This window comes from Myotis myotis, unplaced genomic scaffold (assembly GCF_014108235.1).
Source record: "Myotis myotis isolate mMyoMyo1 unplaced genomic scaffold, mMyoMyo1.p scaffold_m19_p_14, whole genome shotgun sequence".
NCBI lineage: Eukaryota > Metazoa > Chordata > Mammalia > Chiroptera > Vespertilionidae > Myotis > Myotis myotis.
In genome coordinates this window covers 36,127,917-36,151,165 of record NW_023416318.1, presented here as the reverse complement: position 1 = coordinate 36,151,165, position 23,249 = coordinate 36,127,917, and the positions used below count along the sequence as shown (strand labels likewise).

Genomic DNA, 23,249 nt, shown 5'->3' with positions numbered 1-23,249 from the left:
TGATTAATTCAGGGACTTGTCATGATGCATTCATGCTATTAAGGAGGATTTGAGTTATTTTACCCAAACCTCTATAGGTAAAAGGGAATTTTCCAAGTGTATAGATACTACAGTTAGTGATGTTGAAGACTTCACACCATTAAACTTTGAATGTAGGTCTGTACTTATATGGTTGATATCAAGGTTGACTACTGAAGCTTACCAAGTATTAATATTGAACACAGATCAAAAATCTAGTTAGAAACATTTTATTTAAATGTGCCAAATAAAAACTCACATTTGCAAACCATAAGATGTTAATACATTCAACAAAAATTTATATTATCTTACTGCTGTGAATTTACAGAGTAATAATCCAGATCCATTTGATTAGATGGTTGAAATAACCTTCCTAGGTTACTTTTTACAAACATCACAAATCCCTTATAATAATGTAAACAAAATAACTTTTCCCTAAAAGGTGAACTTGAGAACTTCAGTCCACTCTTTCAGGACTTGCACTTCTTCTTGGACTTCCTGATGGGGAACGACTAAAAAGAAAAACATGTTTGGAACCCATTAGTGTCTACTGAAACGTACTCTTCCTACGAACATGTTTCAATAAATTCAAAGGTGGCCAAAGGAACTTTCTATAGCAGAGATCTAAAAATTCATAAATAGTCTGGCCAGTGTGACTCAGTGGTTGAGTGGCAACCCATGAACTAGGAAGTCATGGTTCCATTCCCTGTCAGGGGACATGCCCAGATTGCACGTTTGATCCCCAGAGTAAGGGGCATGCAGAAAGCAGCTGACAGATGTTTCTCTCTCATTGATGTTTCTATCACACTCCCTCTTTCTGAAAAAGATTTATATACAAATCCTTGTCCCTGTTTAAGATTAGCATCCTTGCAAAAATTGCAAAGTTAAAGAGAACTATTCGAATGTTGGGGTTTTTTCTCTGGGAGGGTAATTAAGTAGCAACTAGACCAGGGGTGGGCAAACTTTTTGACTCGAGGGCCACAATGGGTTCTTAAACTGGACCGGAGGGCTGGAACAAAAGCATGGATGGAGTGTTTGTGTGAACTAATATAAATTCAAAGTAAACATCATTACATAAAAGGGTACAGTCTTTTTTTTTTTTTTTTTAGTTTCATTCATTTCAAAACGGGCCGGACCTGCGGGCCGTAGTTTGCCCACGGCTGAACTAGACAGATAATAGTTTAGCTTCAAGATTTCAACCTACAAATTTTTCTTCATTTCCTTTTTACCTATGTGTGGGGAAAGCATGTGTCTTATGAAATTATACAATTAAGGGTTCACAGGACTAAACACATCTTGATTGTCATTCTAACATTTTATGACTAAATATTTCCAATGAAAGTATAAGGTGATAATGAAGCAGGAAAAGCAATCCTTTAAGAAACTTAGTATTTATACATACAGCACCAATTCTCCAACGAGCTCAAAATCAAAGCCTGCAAAGTAGGCAGGAAGCAAACAAATTCTGCAGAGGCCACATTTGACTGTTAAAATTTGGCAACAAATTATTTAGCTTACCTTCTTTTTTGGAGATGGAGATCTGGACTTTGATCGGCTGTCAAAACACGAGAAATTCTATTAAGAAAAAGTACTAACCAATCCCTTTCTTACAGTCACAATATCATGAAATGAACCCCCAAATTGTCCTGAAATTAAAATATCAGGCTGCAATTAAACTGGGGGAAAAAATGCCCATCAGCTTTTGCTAACAAAAGCCCATCTTCCAACTCGCCTTCATAAAATGAACTGCTTTTATCATGATTGATCTGCCTAAAGCTCACCTATCTCAGAATGCTTCTCCATGCACCTGCAGGTTCTAACAGGGGCCTCTAACACCAAGGTTACAAACTGCTTTCTGACTGCACCCTGACATTCCCTCGTCCAGGACATCATCCAGAAGAGGCCACGTACAAATGAAGTTCTAACGTTCAGTTCATTAACAAGGTACCGAGTTCCCACTCAACACCTCGGCTTAGAGTTGGCACCTGAAGCCTCGATAACGCAGAACACTTTGAACTCTGTGGATATTGGTGCCATAGAACGAGAGCATTGTTCAGCTTTTCACCCTTACCTGCTTCTTGGTCGTGAAATAGACCTGGATCTTGATCTTGACCTTGACCGTGATCTTAAAAACAAAAATTATCCCAATTAGTCCACACTAGTAATTTCCTTACACACCTTCTGAGCACCTCATTAGGCAGGCTCGGAACAGAAGCTTAAACTGAGCAAGATGCCACTCTTGCCTTGTATCAGTCTAAGATTCAACAAGTTGCCACATTTTCAACAAGGTCTAGTATCAAATAAATAAGGAACTACCATTTTAATTATTTGCTTCTACCATACCCAATGAGCTAGATTGTTAGGGAAGTATCCAAGAGAAAGTAAATGGCTAAACAAGCCATGTTTACCCATATGTACACTACTATTTCCCTAACACCTTTCTAAGGTCTCAAATTCACCCCATCATGCCAAATTATGTCCTTAAGACACTCTCTTTTGTCATTAAGACGTGACAACCCAAACACAAATAAGCGGGGGATGGTATGTACTGGAAATACCTCGATCCTTTTACAGAACCAGACCCAGACCGTCTGAGTGAAGCAGAGCGTGATCTACGAAGGGACACAGATCTTGATCGTCGAGGAGATGCCGATCTCGACCTAAAAATTAAATCAAAGAGGTTTAGGTCCATCTCCAGTTTAAGTATTTTTTATTGCTCGTTAAAACGTGCATTAAAGATCTCTCACCTCCTTCCCCTGCTCCTGCTCCTGCTCCGTGAGCGAGAATATCGTCTACCTCTGGATCTCGAATGTGACCTAGACCGTGACCTATTTCTCAAGTTGGGAAAGTAACAAAATGTTAGATGGCAACTCGTATTTATAGTGTCTGTCCCTCTGCTGAAATCAAGTCTCAAAACTACTTAAATTTACTATCTCATTTGGAAATAAATTCTGGGCCTATTAGTTGTCCAGTTTTTTTTTTAACTACCTAAAAAAAGATTTGTTAAAGGCTGAATTACATCTTAGAATTACATAATATCAAACACTGTAATGTGTATTTAAAATAAACCTTGCAAGTCTGCAGGTCGACCTTCTTTGGCCCATGGTCTAGTAGTAGATCTAGACGATATAGAAGTATCTACAGCCGATCGCTGCATCTAGATGTTTTCTTCAATCTAACGACGATCAAACCGACAGCCAAATGAGCCAGGTGAGGCTTGATTGACGCAAGAAGATTTTTCTAGTTGGAAACGTGGTCAATCTGGTGTTCCTCGTTCTAAACTGGAGGGGGCCCCAATTGTAAGCCAAATTACTGTTACGGTGATCACCGACTCAAATTTTCTGCCCTTTAAAGAATAAGGTGAAGCTAGGTGTAGATGACTCGAGGGGATCTGGCCTCTTATGCTGATCACCTCAAGGTCTAGGAGGATCTTAATTGTCCGAGTTGCAAGGCGCCTCAGCATGTCATAAAGCTCGTGACATTCTGAATCAAGGCGACTGACTCAAACGAAGAAACCTGCAAGGTTCTGACCAGGTTGATGATTAATATATTAACATTTGTTTAATTGAACAAAAACTGTAAAAATACACCTGTACAATTAACATTCAAATTTATATAAAAATATTAGTTTCTGCCTTGCTAATAAAAGAATTACTTCATGAACCAGTACAGCAACCATTCCCCTAAGATAAGTACCTGCTTCTTCTTCGTCGGCTAAAGCGATGACAATAATAAGCATAATGTCCCTTCTCACCACACTCATAGCATCTATCATTTGGATCAAAGGGATGTCGGGCAGGTGGTCTATCCAAATAAGATCTCCGAGGCATGCCTGTTGATAGTTCAACCCTCACTCGGGAATCACAAATCACCCTGCAAAAGAGAAGCAACAAAATTCTAATGCTAAAAAAAATACATACCGCCCCTGGATCTGGAACTTTCCATCCCTGTTTTCACAGACTTCAGCTATCTCTGTAGCCCTTTGAAGGCCACCTCCGCTCCCTTTCGTAAGCAAATAAAATGATTAGCTATTTACATTTGCCTAACTGGTTTGGCTCAGTGGCTAGAGCATCAGCCTGCAGACTGAAAGGTCCCAGGTTCGATTCTGGTCAAGTGCATGTACCTTGGTTGCAGGCACATACCCAGTAGGGAGTGTGCAGGAGGCAGCTGATGGATGTTTCTCTCTCATCGATGTTTCTGACTCTCTATCCCTCTCTGTAAAAAAAATCAACAAAATATATTTTAAAAAAAAACGATTAGCTATTTACATTTTCCTCTAGACCAGTGGTTCTCAACCTTCCTAATGCCGCGACCCTTTAATACAGTTCCTCATGTTGTGGTGACCCCTAATTTCATTGTTACAAATTGAACATAATTACAGCATAGTGATTAATCACAAAAGCAATATGTAATTATATATGTGTTTTCTGATGGTCTTAGCCCCCCCCCCCCCCCCGTGAAAGGGCCGGGACCCACAGGTTGAGAACCGCTGCTCTAGACAGATCCCAAGCTTAGCACCCCCCTCATTACCCAGCCTAGCAGACTAGCCTCATGAACCTGTTTCGTAACTGGCATCGTACTTACTTGCCATCCAGGCCTCGAACTGCATCTTCTGCATCTCTCGGGTCCTCGAACCCCACAAAGGCAAATCCCGGAGGATTTCTTGCAATCCACACAGTTGTTAAGGGGCCATAGTAACTGAAAGCCCTTTCTAACTCTCCTTTGCCAGCACCAGTTCCCAGGTTACCAACATACACCTTGGTTTCTGTTTAAAAATGCAAACGGAAGAGCGCGAGTTATGCCAAATTTGACCCACGTTTGAATGAACTCTCTGCACACCCTTAAGCCCGTGCAAAACGTTATCTTGTGCTCTTATCAAGAACTGAACGTGGCCTTAACGCCAGCAGTGTCGGCACATTTCTGAAGAGCTGGGCGCAGGACAAAGTTCTCCCCGTTCTAATATGGTGGGAAAATGCCTCGAAAACACGGGAGCAGAAGAGCGGCAGGATGTTCCGAGCGCGAGGCGGTCCCGCCCCGTCCCGCCCCCGAGTCCCGGCAGCCTCGGGGCTGGGAGCGCGCGGACCCGGGCGGCGGGCGGGCGGGCCCCGCCGGGGGCCGGGGCCGGGCCCGGGGAGCAGGGCTGCGCCGGCTCCCGTCCTCCGCGAGACTCCGGCTCCCCGCCCCGGCCATAACCCGCGCCCGAAAGAGCCGCGAGAGAAGGGAGAGAAGCCAGCCGGCCGCCGGGCGGAAGGAGCGCGTCCCCACACCCGCTCCGCGGCTCGGAGCCGCCAGTTGTGTTCAGGCTCGAATTCGCCCGTCATCTCACGGCTGCGACCAGACTCTCCGCTAAAGTGGCGGGAAAGCGGCTGGGAAATGCGCCACCGGGCGCGCTCGTGATTGCGCGCAAAATGGCAGCCGAGGGCGGGGGACGCCCGGCGGCTCCCAGGGCACCGGTCAAGCAGGGGCCGGGCGCCTGCCTGGGGTCGGGGCGCGAGACCGGAAGTGCCCTGGGATTAACCTGGAACTTGACCCAGACCGACACCCACCCTCCCCGACTACCCTCAACATCCCGCCCGCTCCGCCTCCGGCTTCGTACGGTGCGCGCCCAGGCCGCCCTGACGTACGCGGAAGTACCGTCTCCCAACCGCCGCGCCAGCCCCACGGCCTCGCACGACTCGCAGCGCCCACGATCGCGTCCCTCACGGGGCCCTACCCTCTGACCTTCTCGGTACCGCCCGTAGCGCGACATGATGACTGGCCCGCGAGCGGGCTCGGCTCGTGCAGCTCGCGGAGCCCAGGATCCGAGTGACGCCAGAAGCTGCAGAGACCACGCGCACCAACGGCGCCAGCGGCATCTACCAGGAAGTGCCTGTGTTCCGGCTGATATATCCGCGGCGGCTGCGTCTCTCTGCGCATGCGTCATTTCGGCGTTCTGCGCGGCACAAAGGAGCTGGGCGGAAACGACACCGGAGCGGCGGCGTGGGTGGGGCGGGACTGAAGAGCGTAAAGGACCAATCACAAGCGGAGGGATTCGTTTCCATGGGAACGTCAGAATCCCGCCAGTAAACCCTTGGCCTTCCCCGCGGTGTCCCGCCCCATCCTTCCCCCCTTTCCTGTACCCTCCTCGTTTTCCCCCTTCCCTCCCTCCTTCCCCCTCCTATTTTCCTTATTTTTAGGGGCCCTCAGCTCCAGTAATGTTGCTACAGGTGCATTAGACCGGCCTCTGAAAGGCTGTAATGGCTGATGTTGCAGCCGCCGCCACCGTTCTGCTGCCGGACCTGGCCTAGGCTAATACTTGGTGATCTCTGGGGCTCATCAGAGGTAATCGGGAGTTTGGCCAGGGTGAGAACGCCATGAACCCGCTATTCTGAGTAGTGGTCCCTACATTATAAGCCTCAAAAGGGGTGAAGCCCCTAGGGACATCCCGCCCTGCACCCACCCAAAAATCCCTTAAGAACCAGCTACCAATTTTCACCAACACGTTCTGACTTATTGGGGTCTCGGGGACAAAGGAATAGAGTTAGCTTTTTTGTTGTTGTTATAATAAAATTGTGACAAAACCCTAAATCCTTATTTTTCTAGGAGATATTTTTATTGATTTCAGGGAGGAAGGGAGAGAGAGAAACACCAATGATGAGAATGATTGATTGGTTGCTTCCTGCACGCCCCCTACTGGGGATGGAGCCCTCAACCCTCGCATGCGCTTTTGAAGGGGAATCCAAAACGTGACCTTTCTGGTTCATAGGTCAACACTCAACCACTGAGGCACACTGGTGGGGGCAAAACCCTAAATCCTTACAGCTGCCAGTCAAGTTCAGGCTAGGTCAGGGGTGGGCAAACTTTTTGACTGGAGGGCCACAATGGGCTCTTAAACTGGACTCAGAAGAAGGAGCTGCAGCCGCCTTTCCCCACGTGTTTCCCGACGTTGCCATGTTAACACTGCTGCTGGTGACGGAGCGGAGGGGAGAGCAAGAGAACCCTCCGCTCTTTTGGCTCCGCGGCCGGATAGACCAGCCGAAGGCGCGGCTGTAGTTTGCCCACGGCTGGCAATAGTGGCAATTCTGAAGTTACTTGCATTTGAAGTACAATTGATCTGTGCTTCCCCTCTAGTTCTTTTTTGTGTTGTATCATAGTAACACATCCACTAAAGACTCAGTTCCTAAGGACTTTTTAAAAGATGTTTTTATTGATTTCAGAGAGAGGAAGGGAGAGGGAGGGATAGAAACATAAATGAGAGATAGAAACATCCATGGGCTACCTACTGCAAGCCCCCTATTGGGGATTGTTCCTGCAACCGGGGAATGGGAGTCGAACTGGTGACCTCCTGGTGCATGGGAGGATGCTTAACCAACTGCGCCACACCCAGGGCAAGCCTTTCAGTTGCAGCCTCCGGCTGCTTAGCCACTCTATATAGCAAATAAATGGAAACCGGTTCATTTCGTTAGAATCGCTTAAAACCCACTTTTGATTTTACACATTGCATTTGCCAGACACCAACTCTACAAATACAGATTTAACTTTTTTTTTTTTACCATCCACCAAAAAAAGACATTGCACCATAAATACTTGGGATACACAAGTTGGAAATGGTCCACATAAAAGAGCAATTCCTTAAGTATTTGTACTTCTTTTTTTAAAAAAAAATCGGCTGTATCTTCCCTTGGTGTATATAGATGTTGGATAGAGTATAGGAGAGAGGCTTAGTTGAATAAGCCTTTATTTAGGTGAATAAAATATAGATTTTCTCCAAGCAATGCCATGAATTTATACATATTTTTTCAGATTTATCAAATTATGGAAAAAATTAGTCTGTCTCAGGGATTCTAGCAAGAAAATAGAAGTTCTGGTACCAGACACATTGGGTCCATTACTGCCTCTTGCCACTAGGCCAATAAGCAGAGACAAGGTTGAATTTTTTATGAGTGTTTATTTGAATTACCAGCAATAGGAGAGAGCAGTGTGCTTGGTACCTTGAAAAACCTCTAACATCTCCTGCCAGTTGGCTGCTTATATGGGGTAAGAAAGAAAAGCAAGGTACAGTTGGGAAGGTAGAGCAGGATAAGGGCTGTAGGGTATGTGATCAGTGTGTCTGCTTCCAGTATCTTAGAGTCAATAACAGGATAGTTAATCTTTTTACGATGTCAAACCAGCTTAGCCCTAGCTGGTTTAGCTCAATGGATAGAGCAGTGGTCGGCAAACTCATTAGTCAACAGAGCCAAATATCAACAGTACAATGATTGAAATTTCTTTTGAGAGCCAAATTTTTTAAACTTAAACTATATAGGTAGGTACATTGTTATTAACTTAATTAGGGTACTCCTAAGCTGGCCTTTGCTAAAAACATCCTCAATCTGATTGAGGTACGTTCCACACTCGTCTTGTATACTTGTTTAGTCTATCTCCTTTCCAAAAACCGACTTCTGTGCATGGGCCACAAAGTTTCAATCGCACTGTACAGGCGTGCCCGCACCTGGTATTTTGTGGAAGAGTCACACTCAAGGGGCCAAAGAGCCTCATGTGGCTCACGAGCCACGGTCTGCCGACCACTGGGATAGAGCATCGGCCTGCGGACTGAAGGGTCCCAGGTTCTATTCCGTCAAGGGCACATGCCCAGGTTTGTGGCCTCAACCCCCAGTAAGGGGCATGCAGGAGGCAGCCGATCAATGATTCTCTTATCATTTATGTTTCTATCTCTCCTTCTCCTTTCCTCTCTGAAATAAATAAAAACAAGATAAATAAAAACATATTTTTAAAAAAGAACAAAAACAAAAAACAGCTTAGCCCATTTCCAGAATTGGAGAATAGACAGCATACCTGAGGCAAACTCCCAGAGGGGGGGGGTCAGCGTCCGGACACAGCAACCAGGTCAGGGTCCACTTTCTTTGATCAAGACAGAACAGACTTGATTAATTAATATCTATGAGCATTACGGGTGCCCCACCATTCCCTCTGAGCCCCTATCAGTTCTATGTAGTATGTTATATTTGTTCCCTATTAACCTTATTAATCTTTGTTGTCAACTACTTAAAAGGGTTAAATGATAAAGATATTTTTACATACTCCCTGAAAGATAGAATACAGTATCAATTTTATAAAGCCTCACTAATTCAACTTCCTCCTATTAAGAATTTATTAAAATTGCTGTTAGTCAAAACATAGATAACTTACGGAAAGAGAGTACTTACTAGTCACTGCCATACCACTCTGAATGCCTGAGATCTGGTTTGACCTCAGGAGTTAAGCAGGGTTAGGTCTGGTTAGTACTTGGATGGAAAAGATGATACTTATTATGTTGTGTAGCTCCTAATAGGCCTCAATAAATATTTTTTGGCTCTGAATACAAAGTCTACTGTATAAAAGAGAATTTCTAAGCAAATAATAATGCTAACAATATGAAAAGAAGCAATTTTCTAACTTATAGCAAACTGCTTTCAAGCACATTAACGAAAAAGGGGTAACCCCTGACTGGCTTGCCTGCCTCTCTCAGAGACAGGCACTTTGATAAGCCAACTACATATTATTTACCTCTATTACAAGAGGGCCAATTCTAGTCTGGGCTTTGCTAACACAGTTGCCATGAAAAACATAATAGTACTGGCCGGTGTGGCTCAGTTGATTGGGAGTCATCTTGTGCACCGAAGGGTCGCTGGTTGGATTCCAAGTCAGGGCACATGCCCAGGTTGTAGGCTCCACCCCGGGGTGCATGTGGGAGGCAGCTGATCTCTCACATTGAGTTCTCTCTCTCTCTCTCTCTCTCTCTCTCGTCTCTCTCTCTCCCTAACATCAATAACATACATTTTAAAAAATAAATAATAGTACTGTACACTATTTCTGTACACTTTTATACTAAACACTCTTTTTCTAAGAACATGTAACCAGTTCTTGTCACTAAATGTCCATCTAAATCAGGGAGATTTTATTGTAAAGAGTACTTCTATTCCTGCTGATTCTTTCGAAATCAGTTTCACCTACATTTTTGCCTCTAGGATTCTGTGTTAATTAAAATCACATTCCCAGATTCAATTTGAATGTGAAAGCTATTCAACAAATATTCTGATATTTTTAATATGAAATATTAAGTAACTCTTAACACATTACTGTTGTTAAACATTGATAATATTAGCTTTGGAGGGGTCAGGATTTCTTAACCTTTTACAGCAGTTTTCAAAATGTATTTGCATTTCCTAGATCAGTATTTTCAGGGGAGCATTAAAGAAAAAGTTCATTTTTTATCTTATTTTCTTCTCCATTTTAGTTTCACTTTTAAGTCATTGTCACCATTTTAGCTTGGATGTGAAAACCTTAAAACAGGAAAATATAGTTTAGGCCTTTTGCACATGTATCAATTTTTAATCTAATGAAATAGTCTGTAGTTACAAACACTAGTCTTTTAATATGTATTTATGTATGTGCTGAGTATAGACGTACTGTAGGTCAAGCTATGTTCAGCTACAACTTTTTTTTTTTCTTTTCCAGCATTTCCTAATCTTCTGTTTCTTCTAGAATGTTGTTAAGAATTCTGGGAAGGAAAAATTATTAGAGGCATATTTATAATTTTTTCATAATTTATAAAGAAATTAACTTCTCGCCCTGGCCAGTTTGGCTCAGTGGATAGAGCGTTGGCCTACGGACTGAAGGGTCCCAGGTTCGATTCCGGTCAAGGGCATGTACCTTGGTTGCGGGCACATCCCCAGTAGGAGGTGTGCAGGAGGCAGCTGATGGATGTTTCTCTCTTGTCGATGTTTCTAACTCTCTATCCCTTTCCCTTCCTCTCTGTAAAAAAATCAATTATATATATATATATATATATATATATATATATATATGAAATTAACTTCTCATTTAGCCAAGTACTGGACCATAATCAGTACTGAAGTGTGGGGTGGGGAGGGGCAACAGTTAAAGAAAGCCAGTGCTCTGTCCAATGTCAAAGAGTGAGACCAGGAAGAAGGAAAATGTGATGCAGATATTACCAAATATTACCAAAATGGGTGACTTTATAAAAATCGAGGAAGAGTGAGGCTTTCTGAGGAATGCCTGATTGCATTAAAAAGTGGGAAACTGTAAAACCATCAAGCCTTCAACTAATCATTAATATTCTAAAGAAAGAATATTAATGAAAGGAACTTGGTTACCTTGGTGTCTTAACAAGAGGGCTAGCCCGGCCTGCGTGGCTTAGTGGTTGAGCATCAACCTACGAACCAGGAGGTCACGGTTCGATTCCCGGTCAGGGCACATGCCTGAGTTGCAGGCTCACTCCCCAGTGTGGGGTGTGCCAGCAGGCAGCCAATCAATGATTTTCTCTCATCATTGATGTTTCTATCTCTCCCTCTCCCTCCCTTTATGAAATCAATAAAAATATATTATAAAAAAATAACTCATCTGTTTACAAAGGATTTTCTTCACAATGTTGTTAAAATAACATGTTTGTTGTTGTTTTTTAGTACATTTCAAATGACTTGAATTTTTCAGAAATACATTTTCGAGGTAAATAATATCTTTTTCCCCCGTTTGTCTGACCTAGATGAGAATATCTTAATGCTACACCTGCAGTGCTTAAGTTTGTTTGCCTCCATTATAACGCCAACACGTCAGGTTGCAGAAGAAGTGACGCAATCAGGAGAACAGGAGCTTCAGCACTGCAGCCAAATACTTCCCATCTCTAGAGTGAGGAAGCGAATATGTCACGTATTCTAAGTAAAAGAGAAAATTCTAAGAAAGATGTCATTACATCATTTCCTCTATGGAAGGAAGAAAACGACAAGGAGGACACGTATGAAGACGCCTATGAAATTATCCCTGCGGCAACAACCATGAATCTAGTATCTTCCCTGGAAGAATGCACAACTGGGTTGTATTTGTTTCTAAATAACAGATTCTCAGATGCCATAAACCTCATTTACCCGTGGTCAAAAAACAGCATATACCACGCTCTAGTTAATGGCATCCTTATGGTTGTGAAAGCCATCTTGACTTTTGATCCACAGGATATAGACATTGGAATGACGGCTGCAAAAGAAGCGTTGAAAACGTGTAACAGTTTCCGAAGAAAAGGCAGGATGACAAGTTTTTCTCGTCTAGTGAGTAAACAGGGGATAAAGGCTATCAAAGAAGAGGAGCTGCATGCTGAAGTCTGCTACGCTGAGTGTTTGATCTTGAAATCTGCTGTGACATTTATACAGGATGACAGTATGTTTGGCTTTCTTAAAAGTGGGATCAACATTGGGTTAAGTTACCAAATATACAAAGACTGTCAACAAATATTAACACAGATACCTACCAACCAAAGCAAAACCTCTAGACACCTGATTGGAGGAGTAAAATTTGGACTTGGGGCCTTCAATCTGATATTATCACTTATGCCACCAAAGACACTTAAAGTACTCAATGTTGTTGGATATCATGGTGACAAACAGGTAGGCTTGACTTTGCTTCATGAGAGTGCATCTGAATCCCATATAAATAATGTCTTAAGTATTTTGACTCTACTCTTCTATTACAGTTACGTCTGCGTAGCTTTTGGTATTGAAACGAGTCACAGTTCTCCTATAGACCATCTCTTCCTAGTTTATCTCCAGAAATTTCCAAAGTGTGTCATACTTAAATTTTTTTACGCACGTTTCAGTATGCTGAAAGGCAAGTTTGAGCATGCACAGCTAGCATTACAGGAGTGCATTTTTCTTCAGAATGAATGGAAGCAACTTGATCACATCTGTTACTGGGAACTCATGTGGTGCCACATTTTTGTACAGGAATGGAAGGAGGCCTACCGCTATGCTGATCTGCTACTTCAAGACAGCAAGTGGTCCAAGGCAATGTATTCATACAGTAAAGCTATGCTACTGGCTTTGCTGCCTTCTGAATTTGCTAAATCAGTAAGCGAGGACATGAACTCTCTTTTCTTAAGTGTGGATAGGCTGAGAATCAGACTTTTAGGAGCTTCTGTGCCAGTAGAAAAGTTTGTTGCTGAGAAGGGTCAGCGCTATGGTACTACTAAAGGCTGGTTTATAGCACAGCCCATTCTAGAATTCACTTATGCCTGGAGTGGTTTCCAAGTCATGAGCAAAAGACTACACCTTATTTCATGCTGGCTTGCAATAATTAACAGAGGAGAAGAACTTTTACGAGAAAAACCAAATAAAGAGTATGGCACGGATGACCTATGTTTGCTAAATTTACTGAAAGGTCTCTGTCTGAAACACTTAGGCAAATATTTGATGGCTGAGCAGTACTTTAATCGTGTCATTCAAAAGGAGAAATTGTTAAAATATGACCACTATTTGGTGCCGTACACTTACTATGAACTGGGAATTCTATACTATCTGAAAGGAGATTATAGCAGTGCAACGAAAAACCTAGACAACATAAAAAACTACAAAGACTATTCCATGGAAGCCCGGTTACAGTTTAAGGCGCATGTAGCTCTTGAACAAATAGCTAAAGAAAAGTGATTAAGATACAAAGTGTAGTTTTGTTTCCTATGAGTGAAGCATCTACAGTCAGCAAGATCATTAACAGGTAGATAAATAATTTCTTTGTGGAAGAAATCCAAGAAGAGGCAGCTACTAAGAATCTGATGTAACAAGAAATTCCTTTTCCCTCTTTCCTCCTGCATACCGATAAAATGGAATGTCTTACACTGGCAAATGGAGTGACGTACATTCTTGAAAAAGAAAAGGCAAATGATGTACATTATAAAAGACTAGGGGCCCAGTGCATGAATTCATGCACCTTGAAAGGAGCTGTGGGCCATGAGGCTGCAGTGGGCACAGGGGCGGGTCTTGGCCCATTACCAGGACCCCCGGTCCTCTGTCTGCCGGCAGCCCCACTCCCACTGCCATTGCTCCCACATGCTGCCAGCACCAGCCCCACTCGCACCCACTGATGGCATGCAGCCAATGATTGGAGCAGCGGGTGCAAGCGGCGGCTGCTGCCCAGATCACCCCTCAGGAGAAGGGGGAGGTGAAGAAGCCCTCAGGGGCGATCAGGGCTGGCAGCTGCTGCTCTCACCCGCTGATGGTGCCGAGTGATCGGGACTGGTGCCAGGCACTGGTAGCGGGTGCAAGCGCTGGCTCCAGTGCCGGCAGCGGGTTTGAGCAGGGCCAGCGCCGGCAGCAGGTGCAAGTGCCGGGTGGGATCACGGCGTGTGGGAGCAAGGAATTTTCAGTAACCACCAGAGGCTCGCCCCTATGACAGTGACCGGCACCCCACTTTGGTCTGGCGCCCCTGCTCACCTGCTCCACCATCCCACCATGGCCAACGCCTGCCATGTTCCGCACCGCCCCCTGGTTGTCAGCGCACATCATAGCTACCGGTTGTTTGGTTGTTCCGCTGTTCGGTCTATTTGCATATTAGCCTTTTATTATATACGATACTCTCTTACATACTTATGAATTTATCAATCATGTTATAGAAAATTTTTAAAAAACTCAAAAAGTATATATATATCTATATATATATATATATATATATATATTTTTTTTATCCTCAGTTGAGGATATGTTTATTTTAGAGGGAAAGGAAGGGAGAGAGAAACACTGATCAGTTGCCTCCTGTACATGCCCCCACCTAGGCATGTGCCCTGACTGGGAACTGAACACACACAGGTTGATACTCCAACCAACTGAGCCACCTGGCCAGGTTTCAAAAACTATTTTTTGAACATCTCATTAGATAACTAGAGGCCCGGTGCACAAATTCGTGCATGGGTGGGGTCTGGTCAGCCTGCCCTGAAGGGGGCCGATTGGGGCCAGTCTGGCGGGGGGGGGGAGGGGACGTGGGAGGTTGTCTGGCTGACCCCACCCCCTATCAGGGTAGGAGGGCCAATCAGGGGCTGGGCCAGCTTGGGGGAGGGGCTGCGCAGGTTGGGGTGGGGGCAATTGGGGCCCCAATCGGGCTGGTTGGCTACCGCAGTGCACATCATAGCGACTGGTCATTCCAGGCGTTCTGTTGTTCTGGTTGCTTGGCTTTTATATATATATAAGTGTATACAACTCACAAATAATATAGGAAAAGTAGCTACACTAGGAATCCCAGTGCCCTGCAATGTTTTTATTTAATTGGTAAAAGAGAGAAAAAAGTTTAAAGTCTTACTGACATTTCAAAACAATGAACTGAAAAGCATAGACTCTGAATGGTTTTCCCTCATACTCAGCAATTTTTTTTTAATTAAATCTTTATTGTTCAGATTATTACATTTGTTCCTCTTTTTTCCCCCCATAACTCCCCTCCTCCCAGTTCCCGCCCCACCCTCCGCCCTCACTCCCCACCCACTGTCCTCATCCATAGGTGCACGATTTTTGTCCAGTCTCTTCCCACATCTCCCACACCCCTTTCCCCCCCAAGAATAGTCAGTCCATTCCCTTTCTATGTCCCTGATTCTATTATGATCACCAGATTATTTGTTCACTTGATTCTTAGATTCACTTGTTGATAGATGTGTATTTGTTGTTCATAATTTGTATCTTTACCTTTTTCTTCTTCTTCCTCTTCTTAAAGGATACCTTTCAGCATTTCATATAATACTGGTTTGGTGGTGATGAACTCCTTTAGCTTTTCCTTATCTGTGAAGCTCTTTATCTGACCTTCAGTTCTGAATGATAGCTTTGCTGGATAAAGTAATCTTGGTTGTAGGTTCTTGGTATTCATCACTTTGAATATTTCTTGCCATTCCCTTCTGGCCTGCAAAGTTTCTGTTGAGAAATCAGCTGACAGCCGTATGGGTATTCCCTTGTAGGTAACTGAGTTTCTTTCTCTTGCTGCTTTTAAGATTCTCTCTTTGTCTTTTGCTCTTGGCATTTTAATTATGATGTGTCTTGGTGTGGTCCTCTTTGGATTCCTTTTGTTTGGGGTTCTCTGCGCTTCCTGGACCTGTAAGTCTATTTCTTTCACCAGGTAGGGGAAGTTTTCTGTCATTATTTCTTCAAATAGGTTTTCAATATCTTGCTCTCTCTCATCTTCTGGCACCCCTATAATTCTGATGTTGGTACGCTTGAAGCTGTTCCAGAGGCTCCTTACACTATCTTCGTATTTTCGGATTCTTTTTTCATTTTGCTTTTCTGGTTGGGTGTTTTTTGCTTCTTCACATTTCAAATCTTTGCCTTGATTCTTGTGCTCCTCTGGTCTGCTGTTGGGAGTCTGTATAATATTTGTTATTTCAGTCCGTGTATGCTTAATTTTTAGTTGGTTCTTTATCATAACATTGAGGGTCTCATTAGATTTCTTGAGGATCTCACTACATTTATCGGCGGCTTCTAGACAGTTCTTAAGAGACCTTAAAAGTGTGGTTCTGAACTCAATATCCTCCATTGACAGTTTTGTTCTGTTTCTTTGTCTCCGCATTTTTTATGCTTTCTTGGTGCACCCCCTAGTGGTCTTTGTGCGCAGTCTTATTGTAGTTAAGCCTTGATTGTTGTCGGCAATACTGGGGGTGATTTGATCTCCAGGCTAACTGGCTATGAGAGTCCGCTGTGTCTGCAGTGGGAGAGCTTCTGTGCTGGATCTCTAGGGCAGTGCTAATCTAGTGTTTGCCTGAGGCTATCCGGCAAATGGCTCTGCGCAGGGCTTGGGCGGGGCGGGTCCCCGGGGATCTACAGAGCGGGTGGAGCGAGCAGTTATGGCTGCTCTCAGTTCCGTCCCTAGGGGCTCTGCCTCACAGAGTCCCAGCAACCGCTGCAAACCTCGGAGAGAAAGCTGCCTTCGAGTTCCGACCGAAGCCAGATAGTCCCGCTTCTCCCGTTTGAGTCTAGGTCCCCAGAGACTCGCCCGGATCTGGAGCTCAGAGTCTGAAACTCCCTCCCGATTGAAAACAACAACCGCGCCCTCCGCCTCCAGCCCTCTCCACGTGCACTCCGCACCTTAGTATTTCACTTCAGCACTGCGCCTCCTCTGAGTCTGGGTATGATATTCTCTTTCCTCCTAGTTGTAGAATTTCCACTCAGCCAGCCTTCCTGTGGTTCTGGATGATGTCCGTTCCATCTTTTAGTTGTTTTTTGAAGTGGTTGTTCGAGGCAGCAATCTCCGGCATTAACCTATGCCGCCATCTTGGTTTCTCCATACTCAGCAATTTTTATTGGCTTTTTATATCAGGGAGGATATTTTCCCTCTGTGTGCTCAGTAGTATATTTTACCTTTTTTCATTAGGAAGCTCAAACACGGGGCTATAGTTTACAGCAGGACAGAAAAGAAAGAGCCCTCCTCACCCCCATCCACACGCAAATTATAAACCTTTTGAAGTTAATTGGAGGGGGCCAAGAGGATAAATACAGTGGGTAGAAAAAAAAGACAAGAGACTTTAGTTACCACTAGCCCTCCCTTTAGCTGCTCTCCCGAAGGTGTCATTCCTAAAACCAGCTTTTCAGTGTAATTAGCCACTTGCATCATTTGTTAGTGGGCTAACCTGAAAGTAAACAGAGGCATGGGGCTTGGTATTGTTTTACCCACCTTAGGGATAAAATCAGTCCCTAGTTTTTATTTTAATTTTTTTAAATCTTTATTGTTGAAAGTATTACATATGTCCCCTTCTGCCCCCCCCCCCATTGACCCCTTGTAGCTCCCCACCCCCCAGGTCTTCACCACCCTATTGTCTATGCCCATGGGTTATGCATATATGCACACCAGTTCTTTGGTTGATCTCTTCCCATCCATCCACCCATCCACCCCTGCCAGTCCCTAGTTTTTAGACCATTAAGTTTGCCTGAGTGTATCCTCTGTGCAGCCAGCCACCCATGGAAAAGAAGTTGCTGGGAAAGTTTGCTTTGCTACAACACATTATCTTAATGCTTTGGGTGTCTAAACAACCCACTGGGAACACATCCTGGGGCTAGTATTACAGATTTAGAAATGCTTAGGTTGAAACACATGTTTCTCATTAATTAAAAATGACTTTCAGGCACACAATTGTACTTGAGTTATTCATCATTATTTAATAACTAGTGGCCCGGTGCACAACGTTCATGCACGGGAGGGGGGTTGTCCCTCAGCCCGGACTGCACCCTCTCACAATCCAGGACTGCTGGCTCCTAACTGCTCACCAGCCTGCCTGCCTGCTTGCCCCTAACTATCCCCCACACTGGCCTGCTTGCCCCTAACTGCCACCCCCCCCCCCGCCTGCCTGTTTGCCCCCAACGTCCCGTCCCCCCCGGCCTGCTTGCCCCTAACTTCCCCCTCCGCCGGCCTGCTCACCCCCAACTGCCCTCCCCTGCCGGCCTGATCACCCCCAACTGCCCTCCCTGCCGGCCCGATCACCCCTAACCACCTCTGCCTCGGCCCTGTCACCATGGCTTTGTCTGGAAGGGCGTCTGGAAGGTCTACTGGAAGGTCTACCGGTTTAATTAGCATATTACCCCTTTATTAGTATAGATGATGGGACCAGAGAGTGGTTAAGAGGGCTGGCTCTGGTCTGATTGCCTAGATTTGTATCCTAGCAGTGTCAATAACTAGCTGTGTGGCGCTGGGCCTCCTGGGTCTCAGTTCCTTAGCTGTAAAATTGGGATAATAATAGTTCCTATCTCACGGTTTTCTTGTGTTAAGACTGAGTTAATATACATTTATTATCATTAATAAGAATAATAATACATTGTTCCTCAGTGAAGAGAATTTAAATTATTTTCTTGGAAAAAGCGAAAGTTCCTTTGTTACCTGCTTTGCCAATCTAAAATTTGATTGGTTATTTGCTTTTTCTTTTTTCTTTTTTTTTCATTTTCTTTTTTTGCTTTTTCTGTTCTTATTTTATCTTGGTCACTTATGAAATAAGTAACTTCCTGCCTAAATTATGATTTTGTGTTCTGCTCCAATTTCTAACAATGAATAGAAAATTTATTAATGGGTTAAACAAACATCTGTTGAATGCCTGCTATGTGCAAGCACTGAGCAGAGGACATAAAGATAAAGCATGGTCTCTCTCCTGAGGACCTTCCTGGGGAGACAAGTTAGGAAAATATTTTGTTGGGAGTGGAAACACTGAAAGCAGCTGCTTAAACCGACAGGAGTTTATTCATCCCAAACAAAAGAAACCTGAAATAGGTCTGGTCTGGCTCTTTTTAGCTTGTATTTTTCTGCTTGGCATAAGGCCTTCTCTACAGGAAACAATGCATGTTTCCTCATGGTGGAAAGAAGTTGCCTCCCCTCCAGGCCTGTGTCCAAGCCAGGCAGACCGGAGGAGAAGTGGTGAAGGGACAAGAAAGGATTTGTTTTCCTTAGGAGGCTTTGCTTTTTTTACTTCAGAAGAGACAGCCTTCCTAGGAATGCCCATCTGTACCTCATTGGCCTGAAATACTTCTATGGCCACTTCTGCCTACAAAGGAAACAGAATGAGTTTTAGCAGTCAGGCCTCATTAATCAGAAGGTGTGGGAAAGGATTGTTAAATGAACCGACCAGAGGTTACTGCCCCAACACATATGTAAATAGCAATAGGCTACCAAATAGTATGGGGGGGGGGGGGCACAGCTGAAAAGGTGACGAGGCAACAATGAGAATAAGGAATCACTTGGAAAAGACTGCAGATCTAACAGGACATTTTGTGATTGACGTTTCCTTGGTGAAATTGCTACCCAACAGCCCAGGTTCTGGCCTTGAACTGGCCCAGGTTTAATATCTGCACAGTGTTAAATTTCTTTATAATTTTAGGAACTCAGTAGTGGATATCCTTTTTTCTTTTTAATCTTCACTTAGCATATTTTTCCATTGATTTTTGGGGGGAGAGTGGAAGAGAGAGGGAAAGAAAAAGAGAAACATCAAAGTGAGAGAAACACATCAATTGGTTGCCTCCTGCACGGGCCCCCCTGACCAGGGCCCGGGCCAGGGAGGAGCCAGCAACATATGTAGGTGCCCTTGATCGGAACTGAACCCAGGACCCTTTGGTCCACAGGTCGACACTTTATCCCCTGGGCCAAACCGGCTAGGGTTGGATATCCTTTTTTTTTATTCCAAGACAATTGCAGGGAAAAATAAAAAAGGTTAATCCCACTTTGTTTTTTTGAAATCAAAATAAAATTATGTAAAATCTATATTCTTCCTACTGAGATTGTTTACCTCATTGAATAAGAGGAAATCAATAAAAAAAAAATGGCCCTGATTTTTAGCCATACGATATCACCTGGGCATATTTGAAGGCGTACAAAGTAGCAGCGTTCTAAACTTTCACATGGCACATTTGCTTAGTATATTAGAGTTCACAAAGCCTGTTCAAAGCACTTTCATCTTAGGGAAGTCCTGTCTTCATTCTACCGCCAGGGAAAACCATCTTCCCGCTCTGAGGTTATAAAATCTCCGCTCTGGGCAAGGTTGGGGAGGCCTGCTAACGAATTCATTTGGAGATACTGCCTCCTGTACACTGGAATTCCAACTGAAAAGTGGTTCTGGAATCTCCCCCCCGCCCCCCTCCCACATACACCTAATAATACCACTGCTTTGTTGAGTAGAGAGGCTACATTTTACACAGTTTCATGCTGTACGTGCTCTATATGTCCCTATCTATTTTCCCCCACATCCAATTTCTCGGTATCCTTCTAACATACCAATTTCATTATGTCATTGCATCACTCAAATTTTTCACATTCTCTTTGGTTTATTCACTCATATAAAATGAGTTCATGTTTGAAAGTTATTAAAATAATGGCTGGCACATATTAGGTGCTATATAACTGATTAAGAAATAAGAATTCAATTCAAACTGGGCACCACCTACTAATATTAGGCAATGCTCTAGATCAGCGGTTCTCAACATGATTTTTTTTTTGCCAGTGGACAAAAAGGAAATTCATTTTATTACAACAGCACTCACATCTGCATCAGAATAACCAAACCACCCATCCATCCAGCAAAAGAAAGAAAGAAGCTGAGATGTAAGGACACTTGCTTCTTTTGAACTTCAGGAGCAGGAGCAGGAGCAGGTCGCAACCCACAGGTTGAGAACTGCTAGCTTAGAGGGTTTACAGGGCTTACTAAGGACCATGTGTGTCTTAGTCATGAAAATTTAGAGTTGAGAGGATATTGGACCATCCAATCCCACATTTAGCTTATAGATAAGAACTCTAAGAAGGCAAATGACTTCCAAAGTCCTAAAGCCAGTGTGAGTGCATAAGAACCAGATTAAAGTGGCTCAAAAGAACCCACTGTAGCCCTAGCCGGTTGCTCAGGGGTTAGACTGCTGGCTTACCTACCAAAGGGTCGAGATTCGTTTTCCAGTCAAGGACACACCTGGGTTGTAGGTTTGGTCCCCTGCCTCATGTGGAGGCAACCAATTGATGTGTCTCTCATGCTTTTCTCTGTCTCTTCCTCTCCCTCCCACTCTCTCTAAAAATCAATGGGAAAAACATCCTCGGGTAAAGATTAACAACAACAAATAGATGTTTCTAACAGGTTCTACTTGCTGAATAAATGAAAAAGCCAGAACATTAAAAAGTCTTGGGTCAAAATGACTGGGGTTATTTTTTTCTCCCCTTACCTTGCATGGAAAATATGGTAAATTTACCGTCCCATTCCCACTTCATTTTTTACCTACTTTTAAGACCACCCAATAATGAATTGAAATTTGTGACAGTTCAGCCATGGCAGGTCAGGGTTATCTTTGCACCATGATAAAGAACAGTGAACAATATAAGACTATTGACAATTTTTAAACTTATCAAGGCATTTAGGAAACTTTTCTTTAAAAATTATTTCTTTTTAAAAAACATTTTTATTGATTTCAGGGAGGAAGTAAAAGGGAGAGAGAGATAGAAACATCAATAACGAGACAGAATCATTGATCAGCTGCCTCCTGTACAAGCCACACTGGGGATGGAGCCCGCAACCTGGGCATATGCCCTGACTGGGAATCAAACCAGTGATATCTTGGTTCCTGGGTCGAAGCTCAACTGCTGAGCTACACCCGGCTGGGCAAGAAATATTTCTTGCTAAAATTAACATATACTCCACAACCTAAAATAAACCATTTTGGTATTGGCAGAGGAAGGGATTACGTGTGTGTGTGTGTGTGTGTGTGTGTGTGTGTGTGTGTGTGTGTGAAGGTTTGAGGGGGAGACAGACCTTAGGAAGGAGATGGAGGGAGAGGGACTGGGAAGAGAGGGAGAAAAGGAGAGAATGAGAGAGAAGGGACACCAACTGGTATGAGGGTGGGCTGGGGAAAGGACGTGTACCATCTCATCTCAGTCAGTACAGACTACAGAAGAGGGGCCTACTGAGAACCTGTGTTAGGGAGGATTTGCATCAGGGATGCTGAGAATGAGCCTTTAGTTAGGAGACTAATGAGATAATGGAGAGAAGGGAAAGAAATTGCTCTGTCTCCACTTTAAAAGGGGTAACTTAAGCCAAGCTGGTTAATTTTCAATGTTTTCTACACTGTGTGTATGTGTTTTTGTTTTTTTTGTTTTTTTAAAATTCTTATTGATTTCAGAGAGGAAGGGAGAGGGAGAGAAACATCAATGATGAGAGAGAATAATTGATTAGCTGCCTCCTGCACGCCCGCCCCCCTACAGGGGATCCAGCCCATAATCGGGCTTGTGCCCTGATCAGAATCAAACAGCGATCTCCTGGTTCACGCTGGCTCAACCACTGAGCCACGTGGCTGGGCTACACCGTGGTTTAACAGTCCTCTAATTCAGTTTTAGTGTTCACCTTGTATCACTTTTCAGGATCCAACCAGGTGCCAACGAGGTACGCGTCCAGAAACCTGTGGTTGGAACTCGTCTTTTGCACTTTTCCACTTGGGTGCGGGGGCGTTTGTAGCGAGTTTTTGGCTAGATGGAATTCAACCAAACCCCGTGCTTTTCTCTCCAGCTTCTGCACCTCCTGCAGGACTGCACCGAAGACACACCCCAAAGGAGCAGGCGCCTTAACGGCCTTACACAGAGCAAACAAGAAATGCCTTGGCTCTGCCGCTTTTGTCCAAGGCACTTTCACCTCACACGCCCAGGGCTTTAGGATTTACCTGGAGGGTCCATGTGCTTTGAATCCATGGCAAAGTGGAGGAATTCCATTTCTACTATCAACGAGGACCTGGCACGAACATTTTCCTCTTTAAAAAATTTTTTTTGAAATATCCACCTTAGCAGTGGAGAGGGGTGGCCCCAGAGAACAAGAAGGCTTATTATTATTACACAAAAAATATCTCAGCCCCTGCCCACACCCTGCACCCAGCCTCCAGCACTCTGGGACCGCGGCTCTCAGACCTCTAGGTTTGATAACAACCAGGGACTACAAAACAGAGAATTCTGGGGGGAGGAAGTGA

At 44.0% G+C, this 23,249-nt stretch overlaps 2 protein-coding genes across 2 annotated transcripts; one reads left to right on the top strand and one right to left on the bottom strand.

Annotated features, from left to right (window-relative positions):
- Window positions 1-232: 232 nt before the first annotated feature.
- On the bottom strand, window positions 233-5,767 carry SRSF7 (serine and arginine rich splicing factor 7). Its single transcript, XM_036335543.1, has 7 exons — window positions 5,578-5,767; window positions 4,603-4,783; window positions 3,715-3,891; window positions 2,766-2,846; window positions 2,577-2,678; window positions 2,090-2,143; window positions 233-530 (listed from the first exon to the last, which is right to left on the bottom strand). Exons 1-7 carry the CDS (start codon window positions 5,765-5,767, stop codon window positions 476-478), a joined length of 840 nt encoding a protein of 279 aa, XP_036191436.1. The 3' UTR covers window positions 233-475.
- A 260-nt stretch (window positions 5,768-6,027) lies between these two features.
- LOC118669084 (tetratricopeptide repeat protein 39B-like) lies at window positions 6,028-13,724 on the top strand. The gene is made up of 2 exons (XM_036334797.1): window positions 6,028-6,339; window positions 11,543-13,724. The coding sequence occupies exon 2, from the start codon at window positions 11,700-11,702 to the stop codon at window positions 13,467-13,469; it is 1,770 nt and encodes a 589-aa protein (XP_036190690.1). The 5' UTR covers window positions 6,028-6,339; window positions 11,543-11,699; the 3' UTR covers window positions 13,470-13,724.
- The last annotated feature ends 9,525 nt before the right edge of the window (window positions 13,725-23,249 follow it).

What these genes read in the sequence shown, in the direction of transcription:
- SRSF7 (XM_036335543.1), bottom strand. Translation starts at nt 5,767, where the DNA reads ATGTCGCGCTACGGGCGGTACCGAGAAGGTCAGAGGGTAGGGCCCCGT. An exon ending in AGCCGACGAAGAAGAAGCAG is followed by an intron (nt 2,847 to 3,714) that starts GTACTTATCTTA and finishes CTTGAGAAATAG; the next exon opens with GTCACGGTCTAGGTCACATT. An exon ending in ATTTCACGACCAAGAAGCAG is followed by an intron (nt 531 to 2,089) that starts GTAAGGGTGAAA and finishes TTTTCTTTTTAG; the next exon opens with TCGTTCCCCATCAGGAAGTC.
- LOC118669084 (XM_036334797.1), top strand. Translation starts at nt 11,700, where the DNA reads ATGTCACGTATTCTAAGTAAAAGAGAAAATTCTAAGAAAGATGTCATT.